This window comes from Acartia tonsa, chromosome 1, assembly GCF_053477335.1.
Source record: "Acartia tonsa isolate MP-2025a chromosome 1, ASM5347733v1, whole genome shotgun sequence".
Taxonomy (NCBI): domain Eukaryota; kingdom Metazoa; phylum Arthropoda; class Copepoda; order Calanoida; family Acartiidae; genus Acartia; species Acartia tonsa.
Genome location: NC_137260.1, coordinates 20,973,107 through 20,986,344, shown reverse-complemented (window position 1 = coordinate 20,986,344; position 13,238 = coordinate 20,973,107). Strand labels below are relative to the sequence as shown.

Below are 13,238 nucleotides of genomic sequence, written 5' to 3'. Positions count from 1 at the left end.
AGCATTTTGGTAGTCTGAGGTGTCCAATGGATTGAAATATAACCTTTCCCACCCCTTGCCCTGTAATTAAATTGATCCAAAAATGGACATACAAAGATGAGTTCTAAAAAACTTTCAAAGTAATTCAAAGTAAACTTTTTATATAACTTCAATTGTAAAAGTTATGTTTTGTGTTTGAAGCCATTAAAATTTAAGACTTCATAAATTGTAACTTTTTAATGTTTTGAATTGATGTTTATGTAAAATTTTTCTAACTCACCTCATATCTAAAATGTATGGTGTATGATGTGAGGGGGATAAAAAGGGGTACGGGCATTTTTTAACTTGCTGGTGTTTTATTAATAAAGCAAAATAGCCAATAAGGAAAATAATTGATTAGCTGCAAATAATGATTTTTTTCAGTAAGTGTGATTCTTAAAAATATTTTTATCCTCTTGCTCTTTCTCCTAGTGTCTTACAGTTAGGTAAATCTAAAAGTTAAATTCTTTTTATTAGTAATAATTAACCTTTAGACCCAGTGTCTAAAATTTATCGAAAGTATAGAAATTGAAATGTCTAGAGTCTTTTGGGCAGATTCATAAATATTTTGCTAAAATTGAAATTTGTAAAGATTGTGGGGCCATTTTGGAATAAATGATAAACCAAAGGGGTACTGTTTATCAAAAGTGGAAGGATGTGTGTAGTTGTAAGAGATGCAGGGATAGGGCAATGAAAAAAAGTAAGCTTCACCCAAATTTTAAACTACCAGTTCTGTATCAAAAAGCTTAAATATAATGAGGGAAGGTAAATTAATCTGCCAATGCCCTTTCCCTGCATTCATGAGTTGTATGGTAGATGTATAGTATTTATGAGACAGCTGAGATATATTTTCTTCAGAGCAGGGTTGTAAATTATAACTATTGATGCTCAAGAGAGATACATAACATTATTTACGGCTTACACTCACACACACACACACATACACATACTAGCTTATTACATACTTTTCTTTTCAAAATAATTAGATCCTTTTCATGTTATGTGATTGATTGATTTGGCTGGCGCAAAATCATTCGAATGCCGCGCAAAATTATTTACAGCTCAAACGTGTAACAGTCTAAATCTAAATATCTTTTTTATATTTTAGTTAGTCTTAAATTAATACATGAAAAACGATTTTCATGTTTTCTTCTTTTATTTTTAAATTTTTAAAGTTTTTTCCCTTCTTCAAGGGTTGTTTTTTGTGTGCATTTTTTAGTGTTTCATGTTTGGATTTATTTTTATTTCCTTACATATTTAAAGTAAAAATTTCTGTCTATGGTCAGATATTTTAAATGAATAGAGTACTTATTTATTATTTTTAGCAATTAGGAAACTATCTAATTTTGCATGAGTATATGAATTTTTAAGTAGGCTTAATCGATCAATTACATAGCAGGGAAAGGACCATGGAATTGAAATAGGGGATTTTGAATGAAGCACAGCCGCGGAATTCAAAATACTTTTCTTTTCAAAATAATTAGATCCTTTTCATGTTATGTGATTGATTGATTTGGCTGGCGCAAAATCATTCGAATGCCGCGCAAAATTATTTACAGCTCAAACGTGTAACAGTCTAAATCTAAATATCTTTTTTATATTTTAGTTAGTCTTAAATTAATACATGAAAAACGATTTTCATGTTTTCTTCTTTTATTTTTAAATTTTTCCCACCCTCCCTTCCCATATTTTAAGTTTTTTCAATTTTATCAATTTGTGTTCTGTTCATTTGATGTATTTGATCATGTTTTTTTTTATTCTTTGACAGATTTTACTTTAGTGATTTATTTAGAATAGTGTTATTCTATGTTTTTTAGTTATGCACAATTATTTTATTTGTTATTTTCTAAATTTCGTTTTTATATTTCTATTTATAATTTTCTTTATGTTTCTTTCTTTGTTTAATACAAAAAAGAATTTTTCATATTTTTTATTTTCTTTTCAGACAATCATGTCTAATGTCCCTTCGGGTTCTAAGGCTAAGCCAACTGTAACTACCCCCATTCCAAAAGTTTCTAGACCACCTCTGCCCCCTACTACGTTTCCTTCCACCACAGTTACCTTGCAAACATCGGGCATTACTCCACCCCAAAATAATTTAACTAGTCTTACTTCTGGTGGACTTTCTGTGACCACTCCTGCTAATAATCCTGGTCCTAGTATTCCAAATGTGTCTAGATCCAATAGTGTCAATTTGCCAATGTCTAGTTCTCTTCAAACTAGTCTTTTTAAACTGTTTTTAACCTATTTTTTTATCATATATCAAAAATATACTATGACACCAGTAGAATCAGACTGCAGAGCACAAATTTGAATTAAGTCCCCAATAAACTTTTTTGGGGGGATTTAAAAATCAATTTTATATGTTGCTGTGATCATTTTGATGGAAGCAAAAGCATTTTTTAGTTTGGGGTTAAATTGTTTCTTACAGAACAATTTGATGTGATTCAGATTATATCAATACAATAATTAAAACTCTACTCTGTTCGATGCAAATAATTTTTTCTAAAACAATAATTTATATAGAAGAAATTTAACATTAAAATAAAACATATTATTCTGAAGTCTGAACCAATTAGAAGCCTTGTTTCATTTCAGTTTTTTACAATTCAAAAAAGAGTGTTTTCACAAAGTGACTTATTTCCAATGTAGTTAAATAATTTTTATTTAATTAAAATGAAAAGAATGAAAACTATACACATAAAAGATACGTGCTTTTTAAAAATATTTAAAAAAATAAGTTTGAATAATCTTATATTTTATCATATTTGTATATGTGACAAAAAAAAATTTGTTGTATTGCGTAAACGTTTGTTGTCATCTTTCACTATTTAACCCTTTACAGCCAATTTGTTTGTGTTTTAAATAAGTGATGGAAAACAAGCACGATAAAGTTAATTCATTGATATATTGTAAAGAATTAAGTTTTTAATGAATTAATTTAGATGAAATCAAAAGGCCTAATTTTACTCTATACCAGAATACTATATATATGAAGCAAAACACTCTAAAAGCTACGAATTTTACCCAAATAAAAAAAGACCTTTTGCTCTGATCAAAAAAGACCACAGCAACATTAAAATTAATTTTTAAATCCCCTCAAAAAAGTTTATTGGGGACTTAATTCAAATTTAGGCTCTGCAGTTTAATTCTACTGGTGTCATAGTATATTTTTGATATATGATTTAAAAATAGGTTAAAAACAGTTTAACACTTTTGTACCACCAGCCTATGCCAATTCGGCCACAATTACAGATCCTCTAGCTCTTCAAAGTAATCTCAGTGGTCAGCCTAGAATCTCTCATTTTGAAGTGCCCCAAATCAATCGCCCACCGATTCCCCAAGCTCGTAAAAATTCTTCTTCTTCTTCGGAGGAAGAGATTTCGGATTTCTCTAAAAAACCTAAAAAATCAAAGAAAGCTAAGAAAGCTAAGAAGAAGAAGCCAGTTTCTTCTTCCAGTGAAGTTTCTTCGTCGTCTGATTCCTCTTCTAGTGAAGATTCTTCTCCACGTAGAAAGAGAGGTAAATTTTTTCATTACTTAGAGTGATTTAATGTAACTCTATTTTCTTTTGATTAGATTTTTTAGATCTAGTTTATCCTTTTTTTTTATATTAATTTTTTTTTTTTAATATATTCTTTTGAATTTTATTCTCTCTTATATGAATTTATTTTTTTTTTGGAATTTGTTTAAATCCAAATTTTATTTACAGAGAGTTTTTTGTTGAACAGTTGTTTAATTTTTTATGAGATCTTTCCATTTTTTCTTTATTTTTGTTTGACTTCTAACTATTCTTTTCTTCTTAGACAAGAAAAGGAAGAATAAGAAGTCCAAAAAGAGGAGGCATAGCTCTTCAGACTCCGACGCTTGGAGACGTATTGGCGGTTCGGCTGCCAAGAAGGCTAAGAAAAAAGCCGCCCAGATAGCTGCCAAACCCTCACCATGGTTGTTGATGTCTGATAGAGACCTCACCACGGATCGGGATAGATCTCTTATAAACTTTAATGTAAGCGAATTTTTTATTTTTGGGTTCACTTCTACTCTTCTCACGTTAGTGTATTGGGTTTTGAGGGTGCTTTTTTAGGGGGGCTATCTCTTTCTTTCTTTTCTTTTATTTTTGCAGGATCAGCTCTGGATATTAATAATAATTCTTTTCAGGTTCAGTCGGAGCTGTTTTTGCATGCCTTATATTGTATTTCTTTCTTTTCTGGGGTTCTTTATCAAATAGAAAAAATGTGTTTCAATTCGCTTTTATTTTTCTTTTCTTTGGATTTATCCAATAAGACTAAAATTTTGTCTTATTTTAGAATTTTGCGGATAACGGGAACGCTGCTCTCATTTTAATGAGACAAATTCTCAGAGACGTATTCGCACTCAAGAACTTTGTAGAGGATGCCACCAGGCGTCTCTTTAATCTCACTGTTCCTCACTCCATCTTCAAGGATGTCGATAGTGCCAAAAATGACTGCTTAGAAGGCATTAAAGTAAGATTTTAATCCATTATTTTTCTTACTGCTTTATGTTTGAATAAAGTTTTTTAATCTTTATAATATGTTATAGAAACATTTACAACTGTTCATTGATATTATGATATCTATTATTTTTTGCTACTGAATCTTTTACATTTGGTTTAATTTTATAATAATTAGTAAGACCTAAACCTATTGAGTTTATTATTCATCTATTTCTTTCTTACTGCATAATTTTTTAACATATGAATTATTTTCATTTCTTTTTCTAGTAAGATTTTCAATTTCTTAAGTGATATTAAGAATTTGGTTCTTGTTTTACTTTGTTATATCTGGATTATTTCATTTATTTCCAAACATTGAAATACCAATTTATTTTTTATGGAATTTTCTAAACAATTAGATATTGGAATCTTTATATTATCAACTCTTTTTTATTTTTTAGTTGGCCGAAAATATTCTGGGCTATCTAGAATCGACTTTTGAAGGCTTTGACTTTCAAGAAGTCTTTCGCATAGCCCTATCTGGTTCAAGGCAGTTTATGACTCCTGACCAGAAAAAAGTCCTGTCCAATACGAACCTAAATGCTGGGTTTCGTGGAGGAAGTCGACGAGGACGAGTTAACAAGAAGATGGGTTCAGGCTCCTCCGACGGTAGAGTTGTCACCTGTTTTAAGTGTCGCCAGACAGGACACTATGCTAACGTCTGCCCAAACGGTCCAACCCAAGCTAAATCTACCTGATTTATCTAAACCGTTGATCTATGATCTTTATGATTTTCAACCACAATCCAGTGAAATTCCTATTCATGATTTAAATTTATTGTTTCCTAACTGTCCGGATTCGGATAAAGATTCTTTACTATATCTTAGTAATATTCAACGTGAAATCTTTGAAACTTATAAGTTACCTATGAATTCTATTCACTCTGCTCAATCTATTTTGTTTTTTAAGAATACGCTGCAAGCTAATGATTTAGTTTTAAATACGCTTCGTTTTGGTTATAGACCAGGTTAATTTTACTCTTTCTTTATAATTTCTACCTATATAGTTAACTTTTTAAAACTTTTTTCAAATTCAAAAAGTTAGAGTTTAATTAATCTTTATCTTAAGTTTTTATTGAATCTCCTCCTCCATATTATAAACGTAATAACTTAAGCGCTCGACGAGACCTAACCTTTGTTAGAGAAGAAGTTGACTCTCTTCTTTCAAAGGGTATTATCGTTGAATGTGAGTCTCGTCCGTTTATTGTAAGTCCTCTTACAGTAGCGGTTCGAACTTGCTGCCTAACTAATACGACTAAAAAAAGATAAATTTGATTTCATAAATTTTTTATTTATAACAGCTTTTCTTTGAGAGAGAATCTTCTTGTTTTTTAAAAATAAATCTCTAAGTTTATTAAGATTTCAAATTTATTTTTTCTTAGATTGTGCATAGATTTGTCAGAATCACTAAACAAATATCTTTGGATCGATAAAGTTCTCATGGATGACATTAAAGTCGTTTTAAGTCGGATTCAACAAAATAGTTATTTTGCCAGTTTTGACCTGGCGTCAATGTACCACCAGCTATTTTTAGATCCTTCTATCACCGATTTTTTTGGCTTTGCCGTACCTAATATTCAAGGAGAAATTTCTTATTACAAATACAAGCGGTTGCCGTTTGGAACGGCAACCGCTGTATACATTATGGATCAGCTTCTCCGTCCATTGAAAATTTTTTGTCATAAACTTCATTGCGACATTAGTGTGTACATCGATGATGGATTATGTATTGAAGCCACATTTTATAGATGTCTAATTTCTATTTATTTTATTATAACTATTGTCTCTTTTTGTGGATGGACTTTTCAAATTCCTAAATGTAATTTTGTTCCATCCACCAAGATATTGTATCTCGGCTACTGGCTGAATTCAGTAGATTTAACTTTAACCTTACCTGATATTAAAGTTGAAAAAATTTATTTCATGTTAAACAATTTAAAATCTTTTTATCACCAAAGTTTACCTTTTCCTGCAAAGGAACTAGCTTCTTTCCTAGGTAAGCTAGCTCATGCTCTTTATACCCATGGAAACTTTGTTCGTATAGTTTCTAGAGCAGCCAATTATCATCTGGGTAGTGTTGTTTCTACTCAAGATTGGAATGCCTTTTTATATGTAACTCATGATATGTTTCAAGAATTTTTATTATGTGATAAATATTTTGTTAAATTTAACGGCAGGCCAATGTTTCTTGCTCAAAAATCTTTTGAGATTTTCGATCAAAATACTGTTCAATTTCTTATTTCGGATATTAATCCTGCACATGTTAATTTAGAAGCTAGCACTATTGTTTCAGATGCCTCTAATACTGAAACTTATGCTTATATTGCCGGCAAATGTTCTTTAGTCTCTAACTATATGTTTACTTCTACAGAACAAGAACTTAGTTCCAGTTTTAGGGAACTTCTTGCAATTTCTCATGGTTTTGATAAATTTTTTAATTTTTTGCAAACTCAACGTAATAAAATTGTTATTTGGATCACTGATAACCAGTGCGTTTTTTCCTTTCTTAATAAAGGATCAAGAGTTCCCGCCATTCAAAAAGTTCTGTTACAAATTAAGGAGAAAGAATATGCATTAGGATTGCTTTTATATGTCAAGTGGATGCATCGTGAAACTGATCCTATTAGATTAGCTGATCTTGGCAGCAAATTAAATTCCAGTTCAGATGAATATGGAATTGATCATGATCACTTTAATTTTTTACAGCAATATTTTAAAGTTATTTTTGAAATCGATGCATTTGCTTCTTATCGTAATAGACGTTGTTCACGTTTTATTTCCAAGATACCTCAGAATGAAGCATTTGATGTAGACTTTTTTCTTTGTAATCTTAATGTCAAACTTTTGTTTTACATTCACCCTCCCACACATTTGATTCGTAAAGTTATTTCTAAAATTTTGCTTTATTCTGACTTTCATGGAGTTTTAATTGTTCCTATTTGGAGATCTAGTGCTTTCTGGAGTTGTTTAATAGATACGTCCTTCTTTTCTTGGTTTATTCAAGATTTTGTGATTTTTAATCCTACCTATGTTTCCTTTAGCAAGGACACAATTTTCAAAGGTCAAAAGAAATTTAAGACCTTAGCAATTTTAATTAACACCTCCACTAGGTCACGTATTTTGTTACCCGAAAGTTTACTTTAAATCTTTTTGTTTTCATTTTATTTTCGTTTCAGACTTTAAAATGTGGCCTTTTCGTTTTATTTCACAAGGAGAAACTCGGATACCTATTGTTCATATTCGTCGAGCTGACGAGTTTGCTATGTTACCCACAAAAAGACTGGATGATAGTACTAGTTTTAATTTATATAGCAATGTTTTAATTACTATTCCTCCCGGAGCTGTCAAAGAAATCCCTACTGGATTGTATATGGAAATACCCCCTAATTATTTCGGACAAATTAAATCCTGTCCATTTTTAGTTGATTCTAAAAAGCTTGCAGTAAATCCTAAGATTATAGATTCTGATTTTTGTAATATGATTTATGTTACTCTGCTTAATATGGATTCTCAAGAAATTATTATTAACGTTGCCGATTTGGTTGCTCAAATCATGTTTTTCCCTGATTTTTGTCCTCACATAGTAGAATCTTCTATTTTAACTTCTATTATTCACGATTAAAATTTCAAATATGATTTTTTATTCTGCTTTCAGAATAAACTATGACAGAGGAATTGGTAAAAATTAAGATGTTGTCGGACAAGGCTATGCATCCGCATAGAGCCTCTCTTACAGCCGCCGGCTATGATCTTTTTGCTGCCCACGACGTAGTTATCCAGCCTGGAGCCCGCGAGATCGTGTATACGGACATGTCTATGGAGATTCCTCCAGGGATGTACGGTAGAATAGCTGGCAGATCTGGTTTTGCCTATCTCATGGGAGTAAACGTTTTTCAAGGCGTCATCGACAGCGATTTTAGAGGCAATATAGGTATTCTCATATCTAATAACGGAGATGTACCATTTGAAGTTAATATTCACACCAGAGTCGGACAAATTATTTTCGAGCGGATAGCTAACCCTATTTTTCAAATCACAAAAGAGTTAGAAGCCACACAAAGAGGTAGTAGCGGCTTTGGCTCTACAGGACAATAATTTATAATAATGTAATTTTTGTTTTTGGTTTAATTTACTGTTTATTGGTTTCTTCTTATAAGAAATATTTATTTTCTTACCACTAAAATTTATTTTCAGACTTACATAATGCGTATGTTTCGTGAGCAAAAAATCGATTATCTTCGATTTAACAAAAAACTGCTCAGTGATAAAGATTCTAATATTCCCTCTAGAGGCCCACTACGTTTACTTCATGTTTTTAATGACTTTTCGCTTTCGTCGAAGCAAATTAAACATGTTAAATTAGTTACAGCAGGACGTAGTCGAGGTACGCAAGATAGTTACAATCGCACTTTGACTCGATTAAATAAATATTTGAAAAAGAATAATTCTTCTCTGATGCATCTTAATGAAGATGCTTTGATTGAGTATATTATGTTCTTAGAAGATAGTAAAAGTCCTTTTTGTCATGTTTCCGGTTTAGCCGGTAGTATTGAGTTTTTATGCTCAGCATTGAGACTCAATAATGTTTGGACCGCTGTCGTCGAAAGAACTTATGTCGCGGTTATCCGCCGCGCCGCCTCCGAGAAGAAGCCGAAGAAGAAAGCGGCTCTTCTTCCTCTTTCGGTTTTAAGATCTGCCGTATCTCACTTTATCACTCCATTTCTTTCTAATCCTGACAAGGTTATTTACTTTTTAAGTTTAATTTCTTAAGAAACTATTAGCAAAAAATAACAATGTAAATAGTTACTCTTTTTACACTTCATTATGGAAATTTTATTTTCTTATTTTAATTTTTTAGAATTAATCATTCTTTTTTCAAGAATTTTTATTTTTACCAAGACAAATATTGTTGTTTTTTCAAATATCAATTTTTTCTTTCTTTTATTTATTTTTCTTTCTTATTATTTAGATTTCAATCATTACTTGGAGAGCTTTGTTTGTCCAGCTATTACAGTATTCGCTCTGTGCCCGTTTAGAGGATCTCCGTAAACTGAAAGGGAAGGACATATCATTGGTAAAATTGGGCCACCTACAAACTCCAGCGCTAGCTGTTTTCTTTGCTACAGCTAAAAATGATCAAAGGTATTTTTTCCTTTTTAACTACACCTCTTGTTTTAGAATTTTTTCGCCATCAAACTAAAGTTTCTCATTTCCAATTTTAGTTACCTAGTTTAAAATTTTCTAGGTATGATGGCAACACATCCTATATAGTCTTTTCGGGTGGCGAGTTTTGTATTTACAGTTTTGTAATACACTACCTGAATAGACTCCGCATTTTCCCCAGGGGATCCGGTATGATTGACAACTCTTTTTTAATCCCGAGGACAAACAATGGCGCCGCTCCCGGTGAGCCTAGGTACTTAATCCTTTTCTTAAGACGATTACTTTTCTTCCTTTTATTCTCGTTCTACTTAAAAGATGCTTACATTTAAATTTTTTCATCCTTCCATTTTCTTAAACTTGATATATGTTAAGATTTGTTTTAAGTTATCTATTTTTTCTTTAGATTTTTTAGCCTAGACATTTATTTCTTTTATTTTTAATAAGATTCTTAACCATTTATTCTTTTCGTTTTTTCAGCTATCTAACTCGGTATATGTTAAGATTTGTTTCAAAATATCTACTATTTCTTTTCTTTTAGAGTCTTAGTAGCCGACGGTCGAGCTAGTGTGTCAGTCCAGACCTTGCTTCGCCAGACAAACGCCCTTTACAAACAAATCGGGTTTGAGACACCAATAACTTCAAAATCAGCTAAAGTTTTAGGAGTCAGTACAGCCTTTTTTCTAGGCTACTGACGATGAAGTACGAATTTTAGGACGCTGGAAGGACTTAGGTACTTCCCAGCATTATCGCAGTCTTGACCATTCTACTTTATTAAACGTTTTTACTAAACTAAGTCTTAATCCTGAAGTTCCAAATAATGCCTCTTATTCTTCTTCAAATTTTGCTTCTTTTTCTGACAGACTTGTTGGATTGCCTCTTTGTTGCCAACAAACTATTTTATTTTCTTATCAAAATCATTCTTGTCCACCTGTACCGTCTTCTTCTAACTCGGTACAACCTAATTTTTCGTCTCAAGCCTCTACTTTAACTTGGCTTGTAAATTCTGGATGGGTTTGGTCCAATAACCCAAATTGAAATTATCTTATTTATGTTAACTAAATTCTTTTAGTATTTGGAAATCTTTCTTATTTAATATTTATATTATGTTTAAAGATTTTTTGTCTTTTGTTATGTATCTAATTTTATCATAATAAAATTTGAAATATTATTTCTATGTTCATCATTATTTTTTGCTAAACTTTTTCAGATAAAAATGATACAATGACTAGATATATTTTTATTTCCTTACATATTTAAAGTAAAAATTTCTGTCTATGGTCAGATATTTTAAATGAATAGAGTACTTATTTATTATTTTTAGCAATTAGGAAACTATCTAATTTTGCATGAGTATATGAATTTTTAAGTAGGCTTAATCGATCAATTACATAGCAGGGAAAGGACCATGGAATTGAAATAGGGGATTTTGAATGAAGCACAGCCGCGGAATTCAAAATACACAGACTAACACTAACTTATTACACAGAATTTTATATGTAACTATATTTTGATTAAATACCCTAATTTACAAAAAAAATTAAAAATTTGTACAAGTTAATTTGTTAACAAAATAACACTAATTGATTAACTAATCATTCAATCTATTAAAACGTATTAAAACTTCTATGTGTCCGTTTGGATTTTGATTATTCAAGATTTTAAATTATTTGCATTTTAAACTTATTCTTGAAGAAAAAAATATGATACAGCTTAAAAGATAATTAATAAACATGTGAATCTAAAATGTTGTATTTGATTGAACAGACGAACTTCCTTTTTTGCAAAATTGTAGAGAAGTAGTGCTAAAATTGTTTCCAAATAACCAGGCCTTTAAAACTGATATATGCAACTTTCTGAATTTAAGGTAAATTATGGTTTTCTGTTGGCAGTAATTATCTTTTCTTCTTTCAATTTCTAATTCAATAAATTACTGGAGCCTTTTAAACAACTCCACTCCTTTTTGTTCATCTCCATCCCTCTCTCCCCGCAAATGATGAAAGGTGTAAAACACTTTTAACTTCCCCCCAATAAAACTTCTTTTTTAAGGGTGGAATTTGTTCCACTGGCAAGAAATTTTGGTTTTTTGATAACCCGTTTACCCCATCCCTTATCCTCCTTCCCCACTTTCGATTTCATTACAAAATTCTTCCATCCAATCTTAACAACGCTACTCAATAATATAGCTCACCAAATTTAAACATGAGCTGACGTTAAAATCGGAAATACATATCATTCATTATGAAAATGATATATCCAAGTGCGTCTGTCGATAAAAAGAGAAAGACGCAATCACTCATTTAGCTCTATATTTTAAATTTTAAGTATAAAAATATCGTTTTCGGCTATTCCTTGTCCGATTTAGGCTTTTAATTATATCCTGTCCGAGACAAATTTAGATCCGTTGACTAATCAAAAATCGTTTCAGTTAGAGGTGTACCCAATGTCTCATTTTATTGCTACCCAAAGTCTTATAACTACGTTGCAAATATATGTAACCCCCTAAATTAAGTTTAAATAAATGTGTACTATATATATTTAAATCACGCCCCTACTGCATGGGTTAGTTTGGCACTCCTTTGTCAACAACCTTTTTAAGACCCCTAAGCAGATGCATTTCCCCCTAACTTTGTATCTTTTAACAACTTTGCATTAATTTCTTTGATGCCTCTTCCTTCCCCCTTTTTGGTGTGTTTGTCTGTATGTCTGTCCATCTATGTCTGTCTGTGTCTGTTTGAATGTCCATTTGTTGCTTTTTTAGCATGCATAGATGAAATACCCCCCCCCCCCCCTCCTAGCACCCTTTCCCTTTGCATAGCCACCCCAATTAACCTGGTTGTAGCAGAAGTATATCTGACATGAAAAATATATTTTCTAACCGGTTTATGATAATAACAATAATAAAAGGAAAATCTCATTATTCGCCCCTTTTTTAGGTGCAACTACAAATCCTAGCGATTTTAAAAGACTAAAAATGATAAAAAGATTTTATCCCCCATTATGATAGAATTAGCATTATATTCGAAATGTAAACCTAGATATTTAATTATATCCAATATAATGCATTTCAGTATGGCTGAGAACTGATTCTAATTAAGTTAAAAGATATCAAAATAACAGCTTTAAAAAATGTTTTTTAATAAGTCAAAAAGCATCATTTTTAACTTAAAAACAGCGTAAAAAACGTTATTCTATAGCTTTAAATTACTAACAATATTTGTTTAAAAGTATTGTTATATTGGACGGTTTGTAACGTAAAAACGACGTAAAAAACGATTAAAATAACTGATATTCTATAGCCATTAAATTGCTAACAATATTTGTTAAAAAGTATCATTAAATTGGATTGCTTTTAACGTAAAAACGGCGTAAATAAAAAAGGTTTAAAAAACCGTTTTTCTATAGCCATTAAATTACTAATAATATTTGTTAAAAAGTATCGTTAAATTGGACGGTTTTCAACTTAAAAATGACATAAAAATGATTAAAATAACCATTATTCTAAAGCCATTAAATTACTAATAATATTTGTTGAGAAGTGTCATTAAA

General features: G+C 30.8%; 2 protein-coding genes across 5 annotated transcripts; both read left to right on the top strand.

Annotated features, from left to right (window-relative positions):
• Positions 1-1,969: 1,969 nt before the first annotated feature.
• On the top strand, positions 1,970-5,244 carry LOC145326827 (uncharacterized). The gene is made up of 5 exons (XM_080170260.1): positions 1,970-2,206; positions 3,225-3,540; positions 3,824-4,023; positions 4,325-4,501; positions 4,932-5,244. The coding sequence occupies exons 1-5, from the start codon at positions 1,970-1,972 to the stop codon at positions 5,226-5,228; spliced, it is 1,227 nt and encodes a 408-aa protein (XP_080026386.1). The 3' UTR covers positions 5,229-5,244.
• Positions 5,245-5,361: 117 nt separating this feature from the next.
• Positions 5,362-11,149, top strand: LOC145314739 (deoxyuridine 5'-triphosphate nucleotidohydrolase, mitochondrial-like). 4 transcript variants are annotated; one of them, XM_080154802.1, is made up of 5 exons: positions 5,362-5,497; positions 5,599-9,269; positions 9,499-9,671; positions 9,874-9,945; positions 10,231-11,149. In XM_080154802.1, exons 2-5 carry the CDS (start codon positions 8,733-8,735, stop codon positions 10,382-10,384), a joined length of 936 nt encoding a protein of 311 aa, XP_080010928.1. In that variant the 5' UTR covers positions 5,362-5,497; positions 5,599-8,732; the 3' UTR covers positions 10,385-11,149. The 4 variants fall into 4 exon arrangements, with proteins under 4 accessions (XP_080010928.1, XP_080010922.1, XP_080010936.1 ...); XM_080154796.1 differs by having other exon boundaries at positions 9,775-9,945; XM_080154810.1 differs by lacking the exon at positions 9,874-9,945.
• Positions 11,150-13,238: the final 2,089 nt, after the last annotated feature.